Source organism: Taudactylus pleione, unplaced genomic scaffold (assembly GCF_031769625.1).
Source record: "Taudactylus pleione unplaced genomic scaffold, aTauple2 ptg000434l, whole genome shotgun sequence".
NCBI classification, from domain to species: domain Eukaryota; kingdom Metazoa; phylum Chordata; class Amphibia; order Anura; family Myobatrachidae; genus Taudactylus; species Taudactylus pleione.
This window is the reverse complement of record NW_028284836.1, coordinates 6,693,886-6,710,958: the sequence shown is the minus strand read 5'-3', so window position 1 is coordinate 6,710,958 and position 17,073 is coordinate 6,693,886. Positions and strand designations below refer to the sequence as shown.

General features: G+C 49.9%; 1 protein-coding gene across 4 annotated transcripts in view; it reads right to left on the bottom strand.

The window, feature by feature from the left end:
• The window catches only part of EFR3B (EFR3 homolog B), a 361,584-nt gene that overhangs the window by 156,485 nt on the left and 188,026 nt on the right, over positions 1-17,073 (bottom strand). For 2 of the 4 annotated variants that reach the window (XM_088447581.1, XM_088447582.1), the window contains 4 exons: positions 15,306-15,455; positions 14,760-14,912; positions 6,692-6,826; positions 5,996-6,074 (listed from right to left, as the gene is read on the bottom strand). In XM_088447581.1, the coding sequence (XP_088303707.1) occupies positions 5,996-6,074; positions 6,692-6,826; positions 14,760-14,912; positions 15,306-15,455 (517 nt within the window). The remainder of the gene's footprint in view (positions 1-5,995; positions 6,075-6,691; positions 6,827-14,759; positions 14,913-15,305; positions 15,456-17,073) is intronic. The other 2 variants (XM_088447583.1, XM_088447584.1) reach the window with 1 other exon arrangement.

The window sequence follows — 17,073 nt, the reverse complement described above, 5'->3', positions numbered from 1 at the left end:
AGACAGTCCCACTCCTGTGTACAGACAGGGCTATACATACAGCTCAGACAGCCCCACTCCTGCGTACAGACAGGAGTATATATACAGCTCAGACAGTCCCACTCCTGTGTACAGACAGGGCTATACATACAGCTCAGACAGTCCCACTCCTGTGTACAGACAGGGCTATACATACAGCTCAGACAGTCCCACTCCTGTGTACAGACAGGGCTATACATACAGCGCAGACAGTCCCACTCCTGTGTACAGACAGGGCTATACATACAGCTCAGACAGCCCTACTCCTGTGTACAGACAGGGCTATACATACAGCTCAGACAGTCCCACTCCTGCGTACAGACAGGGCTATACATACAGCTCAGACAGTCCCATTCCTGTGTACAGACAGGGCTATACATACAGCTCAGACAGTCCCACTCCTGTGTACAGACAGGGCTATACATACAGCTCAGACAGCCCCACTCCTGTGTACAGACAGGGCTATACATACAGCTCAGACAGTCCCACTCCAGCGTACAGACAGGGCTATACATACAGCTCAGACAGTCCCACTCCTGTGTATAGACAGGGCTATACATACAGCTCAGACAGCCCCACTCCTGTGTACAGACAGGGCTATACATACAGCTCAGACAGCCCCACTCCTGTGTACAGACAGGGCTATACATACAGCTCAGACAGTCCCACTCCTGTGTACAGATAGGGCTATACATACAGCTCAGACAGTCCCACTCCTGTGTAGACAGGGCTATACATACAGCTCAGACAGTCCCACTCCTGTGTACAGACAGGGCCATACATACAGCACAGACAGCCCCACTCCTGTGTACAGACAGGGCTATACATACAGCTCAGACAGCCCCACTCCTGCGTACAGACAGGACTATACATACAGCTCAGACAGCCCCACTCCTGTATATAGACAGGACTATACATACAGCTCAGACAGTCCCACTCCTGTATATAGACAGGGCTATACATACAGCTCAGACAGTCCCACTCCTGTAAATAGACAGGGCTATACATACAGCTCAGACAGCCCCACTCCTGCGTACAGACAGGGCTAAACATACACCTCAGACAGTCCCACTCCTGTGTACAGACAGTGCTATACATACAGCTCAGACAGTCCCACTCCTGTGTACAGACAGGGCTATACATACAGCTCAGACAGTCCCACTCCTGTGTACAGACAGGACTATACATACAGCTCAGACAGTCCCACTCCTGTGTACAGACAGGGCTATACATACAGCTCAGACAGCCCCACTCCTGTGTACAGACAGGGCTATACATACAGCTCAGACAGTCCCACTCCTGTGTACAGACAGGGCTATACATACAGCTCAGACAGGCCCACTCCTGTATATAGACAGGGCTATACATACAGCTCAGAGAGTCCCACTCCTGTATATAGACAGGGCTATACATACAGCTCAGACAGCCCCACTCCTGCGTACAGACAGGGCTATACATACAGCTCAGACAGTCCCACTCCTGTGTACAGACAGGGCTATACATACAGCTCAGACAGTCCCACTCCTGTATATAGACAGGGCTATGCATACAGCTCAGACAGCCCCACTCCTGTGTACAGACAGGGCTATATATACAGCTCAGACAGCCCCTCTCTTGTGTACAGACAGTGCTATACATACAGCTTAGACAGTCCCACTCTTGTGTACAAACAGGGCTATACATACAGCTCAGACAGCCCCACTCCTGTATACAGAGAGTGCTATACATACAGCTCAGACAGTCCCACTCTTGTGTACAGACAGGGCTATACATACAGCTCAGACAGTCCCACTCCTGTGTACAGACAGGGCTATACATACAGCTCAGACAGCCCCACTCCTGTATATAGACAGGGCTATACATACAGCTCAGACAGCCCCACTCCTGCGTACAGACAGGGCTATACATACAGCTCAGACAGCCCCACTCCTGCGTACAGACAGGAGCATATATACAGCTCAGACAGTCCCACTCCTGTGTACAGACAGGGCTATGCATACAGCTCAGACAGTCCCACTCTTGTGTACAGACAGGACTATACATACAGCTCAGACAGCCCCACTCCTGTGTACAGACAGGACTATACATACAGCTCAGACAGTCCCACTCCTGTGTACAGACAGGGCTATACATACAGCTCAGACAGTCCCACTCCTGTGTACAGACAGGGCTATACATACAGCTCAGACAGCCCCACTCCTGCGTACAGACAGGAGTATACATACAGCTCAGACAGCCCTACTCCTGTGTAGAGATAGGCCTAAACATACAGCTCAGACAGTCCCACTCCTGCGTACAGACAGGGCTATACATACAGCTCAGACAGTCCCACTCCTGTGTACAGACAGGGCTATACATACAGCTCAGACAGTCCCACTCCTGTGTACAGACAGGGCTATACATACAGCTCAGACAGCCCCACTCCTGCGTACAGACAGGAGTATATATACAGCTCAGACAGTCCCACTCCTGTGTACAGACAGGGCTATACATACAGCTCAGACAGTCCCACTCCTGTGTACAGACAGGGCTATACATACAGCTCAGACAGTCCCACTCCTGTGTACAGACAGGGCTATACATACAGCGCAGACAGTCCCACTCCTGTGTACAGACAGGGCTATACATACAGCTCAGACAGTCCCACTCCTGTGTACAGACAGGACTATATATACAGCTCAGACAGTCCCACTCCTGTGTACAGACAGGGCTATACATACAGCTCAGACAGTCCCACACCTGTGTACAGACAGGGCTATACATACAGCTCAGACAGTCCCACTCCTGTGTACAGACAGGGCTATACATACAGCTCAGACAGTCCCACTCCTGCGTACAGACAGGACTATACATACAGCTCAGACAGCCCCACTCCTGCGTACAGACAGGGCTATACATACAGCTCAGACAGCCCCACTCAAGTATATAGACAGGGCTATACATACAGCTCAGACAGTCCCACTCCTGTGTACAGACAGGGCTATACATACAGCTCAGACAGCCCTACTCCTGTGTACAGACAGGGCTATACATACAGCTCAGACAGTCCCACTCCTGCGTACAGACAGGGCTATACATACAGCTCAGACAGCCCCACTCAAGTATATAGACAGGGCTATACATACAGCTCAGACAGTCCCACTCCTGTGTACAGACAGGGCTATACATACAGCTCAGACAGCCCTACTCCTGTGTACAGACAGGACTATACATACAGCTCAGACAGTCCCACTCCTGTGTACAGACAGGGCTATATATACAGCTCAGACAGTCCCACTCCTGTATATAGACAGGGCTATGCATACAGCTCAGACAGCCCCACTCCTGTGTACAGACAGGGCTATATATACAGCTCAGACAGTCCCACTCCTGTGTACAGACAGGGCTATACATACAGCTCAGACAGTCCCACTCCTGTGTACAGACAGGGCTATGCATACAGCTCAGACAGCCCCACTCCTGTGTACAGACAGGGCTATATATACAGCTCAGACAGCCCCTCTCTTGTGTACAGACAGTGCTATACATACAGCTTAGACAGTCCCACTCCTGTGTACAGACAGGGCTATACATACAGCTCAGACAGTCCCACTCCTGTGTACAGACAGGGCTATATATACAGCTCAGACAGTCCCACTCCTGTATATAGACAGGGCTATGCATACAGCTCAGACAGCCCCACTCCTGTGTACAGACAGGGCTATACATACAGCTCAGACAGTCCCACTCCTGTGTACAGACTGGGCTATACATACAGCTCAGACAGTACCACTCCTGTGTACAGACAGGACTATACATACAGCTCAGACAGTCCCACTCCTGTATATAGACAGGGCTATACATACAGCTCAGACAGCCCCACTCCTGCGTACAGACAGGGCTATACATACAGCTCAGACAGCCCCACTCCTGCGTACAGACAGGAGCATATATACAGCTCAGACAGTCCCACTCCTGTGTACAGACAGGGCTATACATACAGCTCAGACAGTCCCACTCCTGTGTACAGACAGGGCTATACATACAGCGCAGACAGTCCCACTCCTGTGTACAGACAGGGCTATACATACAGCTCAGACAGTCCCACTCCTGTGTACAGACAGGACTATATATACAGCTCAGACAGTCCCACTCCTGTGTACAGACAGGGCTATACATACAGCTCAGACAGTCCCACTTCTGTGTACAGACAGGGCTATACATATAGCTCAGACAGTCCCACTCCTGTATACAGACAGGGCTATATATACAGCTCAGACAGTCCCACTCCTGTTTACAGACAGGGCTATACATACAGCGCAGACAGTCCCACTCCTGTGTACAGACAGGGCTATACATACAGCTCAGACAGTCCCACTCCTGTGTACAGACAGGGCTATACATACAGCTCAGACAGTCCCACTCCTGTGTACAGACAGGGCTATGCATACAGCTCAGACAGCCCCACTCCTGTGTACAGACAGGGCTATATATACAGCTCAGACAGCCCCTCTCTTGTGTACAGACAGTGCTATACATACAGCTTAGACAGTCCCACTCCTGTGTACAGACAGGGCTATACATACAGCTCAGACAGCCCTACTCCTGTGTACAGACAGGACTATACATACAGCTCAGACAGTCCCACTCCTGTGTACACACAGGGCTATATATACAGCTCAGACAGTCCCACTCCTGTATATAGACAGGGCTATGCATACAGCTCAGACAGCCCCACTCCTGTGTACAGACAGGGCTATACATACAGCTCAGACAGTCCCACTCCTGTGTACAGACTGGGCTATACATACAGCTCAGACAGTCCCACTCCTGTGTACAGACAGGACTATACATACAGCTCAGACAGTCCCACTCCTGTATATAGACAGGGCTATACATACAGCTCAGACAGCCCCACTCCTGCGTACAGACAGGGCTATACATACAGCTCAGACAGCCCCACTCCTGCGTACAGACAGGAGCATATATACAGCTCAGACAGTCCCACTCCTGTGTACAGACAGGGCTATATATACAGCTCAGACAGTCCCACTCCTGTGTACAGACAGGGCTATACATACAGCTCAGACAGTCCCACTCCTGTGTACAGACAGGGCTATACATACAGCGCAGACAGTCCCACTCCTGTGTACAGACAGGGCTATACATACAGCTCAGACAGTCCCACTCCTGTGTACAGACAGGACTATATATACAGCTCAGACAGTCCCACTCCTGTGTACAGACAGGGCTATACATACAGCTCAGACAGTCCCACTCCTGTGTACAGACAGGGCTATACATATAGCTCAGACAGTCCCACTCCTGTATACAGACAGGGCTATATATACAGCTCAGACAGTCCCACTCCTGTGTACAGACAGGGCTATACCTACAGCGCAGACAGTCCCACTCCTGTGTACAGACAGGGCTATACATACAGCTCAGACAGTCCCACTCCTGTGTACAGACAGGGCTATACATATAGCTCAGACAGTCCCACTCCTGTATACAGACAGGGCTATATATACAGCTCAGACAGTCCCACTCCTGTGTACAGACAGGGCTATACATACAGCGCAGACAGTCCCACTACTGTGTACAGACAGGGCTATACATACAGCTCAGACAGCCCCACTCCTGTGTACAGACAGGGCTATACATACAGCGCAGACAGTCCCACTACTGTGTACAGACAGGGCTATACATACAGCTCAGACAGCCCCACTCCTGTGTACAGACAGGGCTATACATACAGCTCAGACAGTCCCACTCCTGTGTACAGACAGGGCTATACATACAGCTCAGACAGTCCCACTCCTGTGTACAGACAGGACTATACATACAGCTCAGACAGTCCCACTCCTGTGTACAGACAGGGCTATACATATAGCTCAGACAGCCCCACTCCTGTGTACAGACAGGGCTATACATATAGCTCAGACAGTCCCACTCCTGTGTACAGACAGGGCTATACATATAGCTCAGACAGTCCCACCTGTATTGAGTACATGATGATCTTGAAGCATCGCACAGCGAAGATCTTAGGCTCCCACAGGGAATGGTTATCAAGATGCCTGAAGACACAGAACACACTGGGATGAGCGGCACGATGGGTAATAACGCCAACCACAGAGATTTGTGTAGTAATGTTAAACTGCGCCAGCTGCTATATTGCTGGTTGGCCCATTGCCTACGATAATACATCCTTTTAATCCATCAGGAATCAGCGACATCTCCGAGGCACCAGCATTAAATAAATTGTTTAAGTCAGCTGTCATGTGATATTACATTTCATTGGAGACTACGGGCCAGATGTAACAGCCTTCGGGATGTGGAAAGTGCAGACATTTCAGCCATTTCGTTGCAAGATTTAAAGCGGCTCTTTTTTTTTTTTTTTAAAGGAAAAATCAAGTTGGTTTTGTCTTCATAGAAACTGTCGCTTTATATTGTGCGGCTAAATTGACGAAATCTCAGGGGCTTTTCTAAAATTCCACAGTTTTCTTCCTACAAATTAAACGGAACGCGTCATAACGCAGCATTGGTGCGTTTCATTTATCTGAGTCCTTTTTATTTTACCTGTGACCCTAACACACAATGTAACGATCACCTTCATTTCATCCCTTTTTATCATTTTTATGATTACACAACAGGATAACAGGATTTTCTCACGTGCGCCTGGCAGGTGACTTACATGAGGACCGGCTTAATGGCGTTCTTGATGTTCCCGTAGGCGGCCCTCCCCAGCAGCTCTCTCAGACACCTCTCAGCGAGCTCTGCCGGGTTCTCCTGCTCTTTCTCTGTGCTTTGCAATGGAGATGGCGATCGGCTGAAAGGGGCAAAAAAACTCGTCATGCAGAGGCTCACGCTGACCCCTAGAGGGCACCCTAACACCAAGCCTCTTTTCCATTTGATTATTTTGTATTAGCCTTTATTTTGACTGCAGATGGAGCTGGTTGGTTTGAGAAAGATAGTGCATAGCGCCCGTCCGGTGCGGAGAAAATGTGCCACGTTGTGCCATAATATTTTTGCCTATTGAATAAACTTGGCTCTGTAGGAACCGTGTGTCTCAAATAAACCTGCTTTTGCCTCTACCTTCACGTGGTTCAGTGTAGGCCAAAAACATTTCTGTAATTATTTTGGTAAACGCAACCTGCATAAAGTGCAAGAGACATGGTAAAGGCATAAAAATTCCCAGTGACATAATTATAATATACTTAATTTTGCTGCAAAAAAAGATTAAAAGTGCTTATATTAACACTGGTGAGATGCGGCTCCGAAGCGAAGCTTATGGGGGAGATTTATCAAACCGTCTACAGAGGACAAGTTAAGGTGCTGATCATATCAACCAATCACATTGTAGCTACCATTTATCTAGTACAAGCTATAAAATGATATCTACAGTAGAAGCTGATTTGTTGCTATAGGCAACACCAATTGCCCTCTTTAGAATATATGATAAACTTCCACCTTTAGAATCAATTGCGCAGCATCAGATGGGGGTTATACGGAGCCATGTGCACAATGCGCATTAGTTGGCGGTTAGAAGGCGATGCTACGTTTGCCTGCGCTGTGACTGGCCGAGCACAAATTCACTGTGCCTGATGTGTAAACTTGATAGTGAAATTAGTATAAAGGGGAACAGGACATGCAAACACGGAGGTATTCCCCCCCCCAGGAGGGTCATAGGGCCATTTACGCAAAAAGTAATTTTAATGCCTTGCCCCCCAACGTGCAGTTAAGCCAAAATATCACACAGTCGGGTCTAAATCAGTGATGGACGCCAATGTCGTCGGGTACTGAGAAATTACACTAATGCTGCAGCCGCTGTAGTTTGTACAGAGACGCCCTCCGCCGCTTCAGTACAAAGATACACCATTGGTCGCAAATTGGTAGCACCATCTCCCACAAACGCTGTCCACCTTTCAGCGTCCAAAATCCTCACTATGACTGCCATCTTTAATCCATTGTGGCAAATGCAGTACAAAGAACTTTGGCCAACATTGGCAAAAAAAATTCGGCATTACGTGCATCAGGCCCTCAGTCGCTGCTGTGCGCATTTACCATCTATAAGTTAGTAGCACCTATTATAAAGTTAAGTGGAGTTGTTGCATTAGATTAATAGCTTATGCGATGGGCTGCATTAGCAGTTAGACATCTATACCAAGGCCACAGTGGTTTAATAGAGAAGGACTAAAAAGTTACAGCTAGGCAGAGGTTACACACATTCATTCATGCAATTGACAAGTGACACGTACACATATTTATAACCTATTGCACAGTTGGTCTCTCTTTGTTCTGATTTATAAGTTACTCTACTCTGTCACTTTTAGCGGACTGGAGAACTGTGCTGGAGGGGTGAGGGTCAGGTAGGGATGGACAGGTAAGACGTACAGAGCTGGGCTGAAGGGGCAAAGGGTCAGGAAGGGATGGACAGGGAAGACGTACACAGCTGTGTCGGAGGGACTAGGGTGAAGCACGAACATTAAGGTAAGACGAAAAGCACTGTACCGGAGAGGATAGGGTCAGGTAGGGATGGACAGGTAAGACATACAGATCTGCGCTGGAGGGGCTAGGGTCTGGTAGGGATGAACAGGTAAGATGTACAGAGCTGTGACAGAGAGGCCAGGTCAGGTAGGGATGGACAGGTAAGATGTACAGAGCTGTGACAGAGGGGCCAGGTCAGGTAGTGATGGACAGGTAAGATGTACAGAGCTGTGACAGAGGGGCCAGGTCAGGTAGTGATGGACAGGTAAGATGTACAGAGCTGTGACAGAGGGGCCAGGTCAGGTAGGGATGGACAGGTAAGATGTACTGAGCTGTGACAGAGAGGCCAGGTCAGGTAGGGATGGACAGGTAAGATGTACTGAGCTGTGACAGAGAGGCCAGGTCAGGTAGGGATGGACAGGTAAGATGTACAGAGCTGTGACAGAGGGGCCAGGTCAGGTAGGGATGAACAGGTAAGATGTACAGAGCTGTGACAGAGGGGCCAGGTCAGGTAGGGATGAACAGGTAAGATGTACAGAGCTGTGACACAGAGGCCAGGTCAGGTAGGGATGAACAGGTAAGATGTACAGAGCTGTGACAGAGGGGCCAGGTCAGGTAGGGATGGACAGGTAAGATGTACAGAGCTGTGACAGAGGGGCCAGGTCAGGTAGGGATGAACAGGTAAGATGTACAGAGCTGTGACAGAGGGGTCAGGTCAGGTAGGGATGGACAGGTAAGATGTACAGAGCTGTGACAGAGAGGCCAGGTCAGGTAGTGATGGACAGGTAAGATGTACAGAGCTGTGACAGAGAGGCCAAGTCAGGTAGGGATGGACAGGTAAGATGTACAGAGCTGTGACAGAGGGGCCAGGTCAGGTAGGGATGGACAGGTAAGATGTACAGAGCTGTGACAGAGGGGCCAGGTCAGGTAGGGATGAACAGGTAAGATGTACAGAGCTGTGACAGAGAGGCCAGGTCAGGTAGGGATGGACAGGTAAGATGTACAGAGCTGTGACAGAGAGGCCAGGTCAGGTAGTGATGGACAGGTAAGATGTACAGAGCTGTCACAGAGAGGCCAAGTCAGGTAGGGATGGACAGGTAAGATGTACAGAGCTGTGACAGAGGGGCCAGGTCAGGTAGGGATGGACAGGTAAGATGTACAGAGCTGTGACAGAGGGGCCAGGTCAGGTAGGGATGAACAGGTAAGATGTACAGAGCTGTGACAGAAAGGCCAGGTCAGGTAGGGATGAACAGGTAAGATGTACAGAGCTGTGACAGAGGGGCCAGGTCAGGTAGTGATGGACAGGTAAGATGTACAGAGCTGTGACAGAGGGGCCAGGTCAGGTAGGGATGAACAGGTAAGATGTACAGAGCTGTGACAGAGGGGCCAGGTCAGGTAGAGATGAACAGTTAAGATGTACAGAGCTGTGACAGAGGGGCCAGGTCAGGTAGTGATGGACAGGTAAGATGTACAGAGCTGTGACAGAGAGGCCAGGTCAGGTAGAGGATGGACAGGTAAGATGTACAGAGCTGTGACAGAGGGGCCAGGTCAGGTAGTGATGGACAGCTAAGATGTACAGAGCTGTGACAGAGAGGCCAGGTCAGGTAGAGGATGGACAGGTAAGATGTACAGAGCTGTGACAGAGAGGCCAGGTCAGGTAGAGATGAACAGGTAAGATGTACAGAGCTGTGACAGAGAGGCCAGGTCAGGTAGTGATGGACAGGTAAGATGTACAGAGCTGTGACAGAGAGGCCAGGTCAGGCAGGGATGAACAGGTAAGATGTACAGAACTGTGACAGAGAGGCCAGGTCAGGTAGGGATGGACAGGTAAGATGTACAGAGCTGTGACAGAGAGGCCAGGTCAGGTAGGGATGAACAGGTAAGATGTACAGAGCTGTGACAGAGAGGCCAGGTCAGGTAGGGATGGACAGGTAAGATGTACAGAGCTGTGACAGAGAGGCCAGGTCAGGTAGTGATGGACAGGTAAGATGTACAGAGCTGTGACAGAGAGGCCAGGTCAGGTAGAGATGAACAGGTAAGATGTACAGAGCTGTGACAGAGAGGCCAGGTCAGGTAGGGATGGACAGGTAAGATGTACAGAGCTGTGACAGAGAGGCCAGGTCAGGTAGTGATGGACAGGTAAGATGTACAGAGCTGTGACAGAGAGGCCAGGTCAGGTAGTGATGGACAGGTAAGATGTACAGAACTGTGACAGAGAGGCCAGGTCAGGTAGTGATGGACAGGTAAGATGTACAGAGCTGTGACAGAGGGGCCAGGTCAGGTAGGGATGGACAGGTAAGATGTACAGAGCTGTGACAGAGGGGCCAGGTCAGGTAGGGATGGACAGGTAAGATGTACAGAGCTGTGACAGAGGGGCCAGGTCAGGTAGAGATGGACAGGTAAGATGTACAGAGCTGTGACAGAGGGGCCAGGTCAGGTAGGAATGAACAGGTAAGATGTACAGAGCTGTGACAGAGGGGCCAGGTCAGGTAGGAATGAACAGGTAAGATGTACAGAGCTGTGACAGAGGGGCCAGGTCAGGTAGGGATGGACAGGTAAGATGTACAGAGCTGTGACAGAGAGGCCAGGTCAGGTAGGGATGAACGGGTAAGATGTACAGAGCTGTGACAGAGGGGCCAGGTCAGGTAGTGATGGACAGGTAAGATGTACAGAGCTGTGACAGAGAGGCCAGGTCAGGTAGTGATGGACAGGTAAGATGTACAGAGCTGTGACAGAGAGGCCAAGTCAGGTAGGGATGGACAGGTAAGATGTTCAGAGCTGTGACAGAGGGGCCAGGTCAGGTAGGGATGGACAGGTAAGATGTACAGAGCTGTGACAGAGGGGCCAGGTCAGGTAGGGATGAACAGGTAAGATGTACAGAGCTGTCACAGAGAGGCCAGGTCAGGTAGGGATGGACAGGTAAGATGTACAGAGCTGTGACAGAGAGGCCAGGTCAGGTAGTGATGGACAGGTAAGATGTACAGAGCTGTCACAGAGAGGCCAAGTCAGGTAGGGATGGACAGGTAAGATGTACAGAGCTGTGACAGAGGGGCCAGGTCAGGTAGGGATGGACAGGTAAGATGTACAGAGCTGTGACAGAGGGGCCAGGTCAGGTAGGGATGAACAGGTAAGATGTACAGAGCTGTGACAGAAAGGCCAGGTCAGGTAGGGATGAACAGGTAAGATGTACAGAGCTGTGACAGAGGGGCCAGGTCAGGTAGTGATGGACAGGTAAGATGTACAGAGCTGTGACAGAGGGGCCAGGTCAGGTAGGGATGAACAGGTAAGATGTACAGAGCTGTGACAGAGGGGCCAGGTCAGGTAGAGATGAACAGGTAAGATGTACAGAGCTGTGACAGAGGGGCCAGGTCAGGTAGTGATGGACAGGTAAGATGTACAGAGCTGTGACAGAGAGGCCAGGTCAGGTAGAGGATGGACAGGTAAGATGTACAGAGCTGTGACAGAGGGGTCAGGTCAGGTAGGGATGGACAGGTAAGATGTACAGAGCTGTGACAGAGGGGCCAGTTCAGGTAGAGGATGGACAGGTAAGATGTACAGAGCTGTGACAGAGAGGCCAGGTCAGGTAGGGATGAACAGGTAAGATGTACAGAGCTGTGACAGAGGGGCCAGGTCAGGTAGTGATGGACAGGTAAGATGTACAGAGCTGTGACAGAGGGGCCAGGTCAGGTAGGGATGGACAGGTAAGATGTACAGAGCTGTGACAGAGAGGCCAGGTCAGGTAGAGATGAACAGGTAAGATGTACAGAGCTGTGACAGAGAGGCCAGGTCAGGTAGTGATGGACAGGTAAGATGTACAGAACTGTGACAGAGAGGCCAGGTCAGGTAGGGATGGACAGGTAAGATGTACAGAGCTGTGACAGAGGGGCCAGGTCAGGTAGTGATGGACAGCTAAGATGTACAGAGCTGTGACAGAGAGGCCAGGTCAGGTAGAGGATGGACAGGTAAGATGTACAGAGCTGTGACAGAGAGGCCAGGTCAGGTAGAGATGAACAGGTAAGATGTACAGAGCTGTGACAGAGAGGCCAGGTCAGGTAGTGATGGACAGGTAAGATGTACAGAGCTGTGACAGAGAGGCCAGGTCAGGCAGGGATGAACAGGTAAGATGTACAGAACTGTGACAGAGAGGCCAGGTCAGGTAGTGATGGACAGGTAAGATGTACAGAGCTGTGACAGAGAGGCCAGGTCAGGTAGGGATGAACAGGTAAGATGTACAGAGCTGTGACAGAGAGGCCAGGTCAGGTAGTGATGGACAGGTAAGATGTACAGAGCTGTGACAGAGAGGCCAAGTCAGGTAGTGATGGACAGGTAAGATGTACAGAGCTGTGACAGAGAGGCCAGGTCAGGTAGTGATGGACAGGTAAGATGTACAGAGCTGTGACAGAGAGGCCAGGTCAGGTAGTGATGGACAGGTAAGATGTACTGAGCTGTGACAGAGGGGCCAGGTCAGGTAGGGATGAACAGGTAAGATGTACAGAGCTGTGACAGAGAGGCCAGGTCAGGTAGTGATGGACAGGTAAGATGTACAGAGCTGTGACAGAGAGGCCAGGTCAGGTAGGGATGAACAGGTAAGATGTACAGAGCTGTGACAGAGAGGCCAGGTCAGGTAGTGATGGACAGGTAAGATGTACAGAGCTGTGACAGAGAGGCCAGGTCAGGTAGGGATGAACAGGTAAGATGTACAGAGCTGTGACAGAGAGGCCAGGTCAGGTAGTGATGGACAGGTAAGATGTACAGAGCTGTGACAGAGAGGCCAGGTCAGGTAGTGATGGACAGGTAAGATGTACAGAGCTGTGACAGAGAGGCCAGGTCAGGTAGTGATGGACAGGTAAGATGTACAGAGCTGTGCCGGAGGGGCTAGGGTCAGTTACTGACAGCCATGTAAGACACGCAGCACTGTGCTGGAGAAGATAAGGTCAGTTAGGTATGGCGAGTAATACAGAGCTGGGCAGGAGGAGCAAGTGTCAGGTAGGGATGGACAGGTAATGTGTACACAGCTGTGTTGGAAGGGCTAGGTAGGGTAGGATAGGTAAGATGGACAGCATTGTGCTAGAGGGGCGAGAGTCAGGTAGGGATGGACAGGTAAGATGTACATGGCTGTGCCGAAGTGTCGAGCGTCAGGTAGAGATGGATAGGTAAATTGTACAGGGCTGTGCTGGGGAGGCTGGGGTCAGGTAGGGATGGACAGGTAAGACGGATAGCACTGTGCCAGAGGGTAGAGCGTCAGGTAGGGATGGATAGGTAAGCTGTACATGGCTGTGCTGGAGAGGTGAGGGTCAGGTAGGGATGGATAGGTAAGCTGTACATGGCTGTGCTGGAGAGGCGAGGGTCAGGTATGGGTGGATAGGTAAGCTGTACATGGCTGTGCTGGAGAGGCGAGGGTCAGGTAGGGATGGATAGGTAAGCTGTACATGGCTGTGCTGGAGAGGCGAGGGTCAGGTAGGGATGGATAGGTAAGCTGTACATGGCTGTGCTGGAGAGGCGAGGGTCAGGTATGTGTGGATAGGTAAGCTGTACATGGCTGTGCTGGAGAGGCGAGGGTCAAGTATGGGTGGATAGGTAAGCTGTACATGGCTGTGCTGGAGAGGCGAGGGTCAGGTAGGGATGGATAGGTAAGCTGTACATGGCTGTGCTGGAGAGGAGAAGGTCAGGTAGGGATGGATAGGTAATCTGTACATGGCTGTGCTGGAGAGGAGAAGGTCAGGTAGGGATGGATAGGTAAGCTGTACATGGCTGTGCTGGAGAGGCTAGGGTCAGGTAGGGGTGGACAGGGGTGCTGTACATGGCTGTACTGGAGAGGCGAGGGTCAGTTAGGGATGGATAGGTAAGCTGTACATGGCTGTGCTGCAGAGGCGAAGGCGATGGTCAGGTAGGGAGTGATACATAAGCTGTACAAGACTGTGCTGGAGAGGCGAGGGTCAGGTATGGGTGGACAGGTAAGATGTACAAAGCTGTGCCAGAGGGTCGAACGTTAGGTAGGGATTGATACATAAGCTGTACAAGACTGTGCTGGAGGGAGAGGGTCAGGTAGGGGTGGGCAGGTAAGACATAAGGAGGGAAGAGGGACAATCAGGAAGGTACTGGTAATGGAGGATTGGAAACAAAGTAATAACCAAGATCAGTGTGGGCAGTCAGAAAAGAGCCGAGGATGAGAGCCCAACAAGTATAATGGGGGGATGGCCTACAAAGTGCTAACAGACAGAGGCTAATATAGCAGATATAACAAGCTGTACTGCCCTGGGGACCTGAGGACATACCTCAAGGGTCTTCCACCTATGGCAGCCCCTTTCCCCATCAGGATAAGCCCTCCAGTGCTCTGTGGCTGCCAGGTCATAGCTGCACCCAGGACAATGGAGAAGGACGAGACAGGCAAGGCAGACAGGTGCAGAAACACAGGCGAACCGACAGAGCTACGGATGCAAGAAACAAACAGGTACAAAGATAGTAGCCAACGCTGGACAAGCACAGGACAGAGGGCAGAGCCGCAGGCAGGAACACAGGCACAGTTAGCACAGGCTGAGGGGTGTGGGGAGTTAGAACACAGTGATCAGGTAGAACCTGGGTGGCTGGGACCAGGGTTAGGCCAGCAGAGTAAATTAATTTGTGAGAGCCCTAAAAAGGGCCGAAGGCTGCAGGGAGGAACTGGGCACGGGTTACACCAGGAGGCCAGTGCCAGTCAGGAGTTCCACAATGCCAATCAGGAGAGGCAGCAGAAATGGGGCGGGACATCAGAAGGCTCAAAGGACTGTCTGTGGGAGGAGCATAGTTATGCCACGCCCATCTATTTCCCCACAATGCATTACCTCTCCGTCTCTTCCATGTGTTGTAGATTATACAGCAGCGAGGGCACGATTTTATCCATGTGCTGCGGATCCCAGATGTTGGCTTGAAGTTCATCGTTGACTGTTTTTCTGACAACTCCCTGCAGTCCTTTAATTCCCGCCATTCGGATCCTAAAAGTAACGGAATACAGAAGAGCGGTGAGTGCTTAGAACCATCATTACCAATAGCCTGGAAGGATCTGGGGAGTAGACCGGCATAAACAGGCATACGCTCTATGTCTATGTAGTGAGGACTAGTGATTTCACCACTCAGACAGAGAACACACACATATGCGCTAATGCAGGTCCACGCATATTGTGCACATCACGTACCTTTCCTTACGGCAGTACAAGTGGAATAGAGGCGGGAAGGGGTGTAAACATCACTCTGCACCCACTTTTGTGGCATTGCGGGTGTGGTGGGAAATGGGGATGGCGAAAAGTATACAAAAGTCACTTTATAGTCCGTCCTACGGCCACTTCGAGACCACTCCCTCCATTAGTCATAATGTTTCTCCTAACGTCCTGCTGGGTGCAGAGATTCATGTATTCCTAAATAAGTCACGGAGTACAAGGACTTTGTCACAATCATTTAAATGTGATAGACAATACCGGCAGATATACGCCTAGAGGTGGTCTGTGAGGCCCCACTCACTCTGGTACACACAGATCTGAGGTGTGCGATTTATACTCATCACTAGTGAGCATTGTGCTTAGAATAGCAGTCACTAGAAAGCTCTCTGCATTGTATATTTATCACTAGAAAGCTCTCTGCATTGTATATGTGTCACTAGAAAGCTCTCTGTATTGTATATTTATCACTAGAAAGCTCTCTGCATTGTATATTTGTCACTAGAAATCCCTCTGCATTGTATATTTATCACTAGAAATCTCTCTGCATCGTATATTTGTCACTAGAAATTTCTGTATTGTATATTTGTCACTAGAATGTTTCCTCTACTATGTAACAGAGACTACCGCGCTCTGTGTAATTTACGGATGTGTCCTCATACACCGAGCCTCAAATCTCCGTGTGACGCGAGACGTCTGATGTGAGTGAGCCCCACTGAGCAATGTAGCGCCTTTCTCTCGTCTTTTTCGCTTGAATGTGTGTCTTGGTCACAAAGAGATGCAACAAACCGCTCACAAGACTGCACTGGTTAATGTGCTGTGCGACACTTATATATCTATGTGCGACTGAGTCTGAATCTGTATATGAACTTGGCGTGAAAGAAATCTGTGCCCGCAGCATTGCAGCACTTCATATACAGATTTATTAGTATGCAAGTGTTGCATAACAAATTAATGAGTGCAGTGTCATGAAGTGGTTGTCGCACCTGATTGCATCTATGACGAACATTTGAGCAAAAAAGACGCTCAGCGCAAGCTGCGTTGCACGGTACCTGGATCATCGAGAAGGGATGTTTGGCGCGACTGCAGCAATAGTGTATGGGGACACATCTGTATTGCAATCATTAAAGTGCTATCTATATATCACTAGAATGCTCACTGTACTTTAAATATGTCACTAGAGTGCTTTGTGTATTGTATGTCAGTCAGTAGAATGCTCTATGTCACTAGAGTGCTCTCTAATTTATTTCAGTGTCTAAAATGCTCTGCACATTGTATGTCAGTCAGTAAAGTGCTCTCTATAAGTCACTAGAGTGCTCTCTTTCATTTATATCTTTCCCTAGAGTACTTTGCGTATTGTATGTCAGTCATTAGAATCCTTAATATACAGTATGTCACT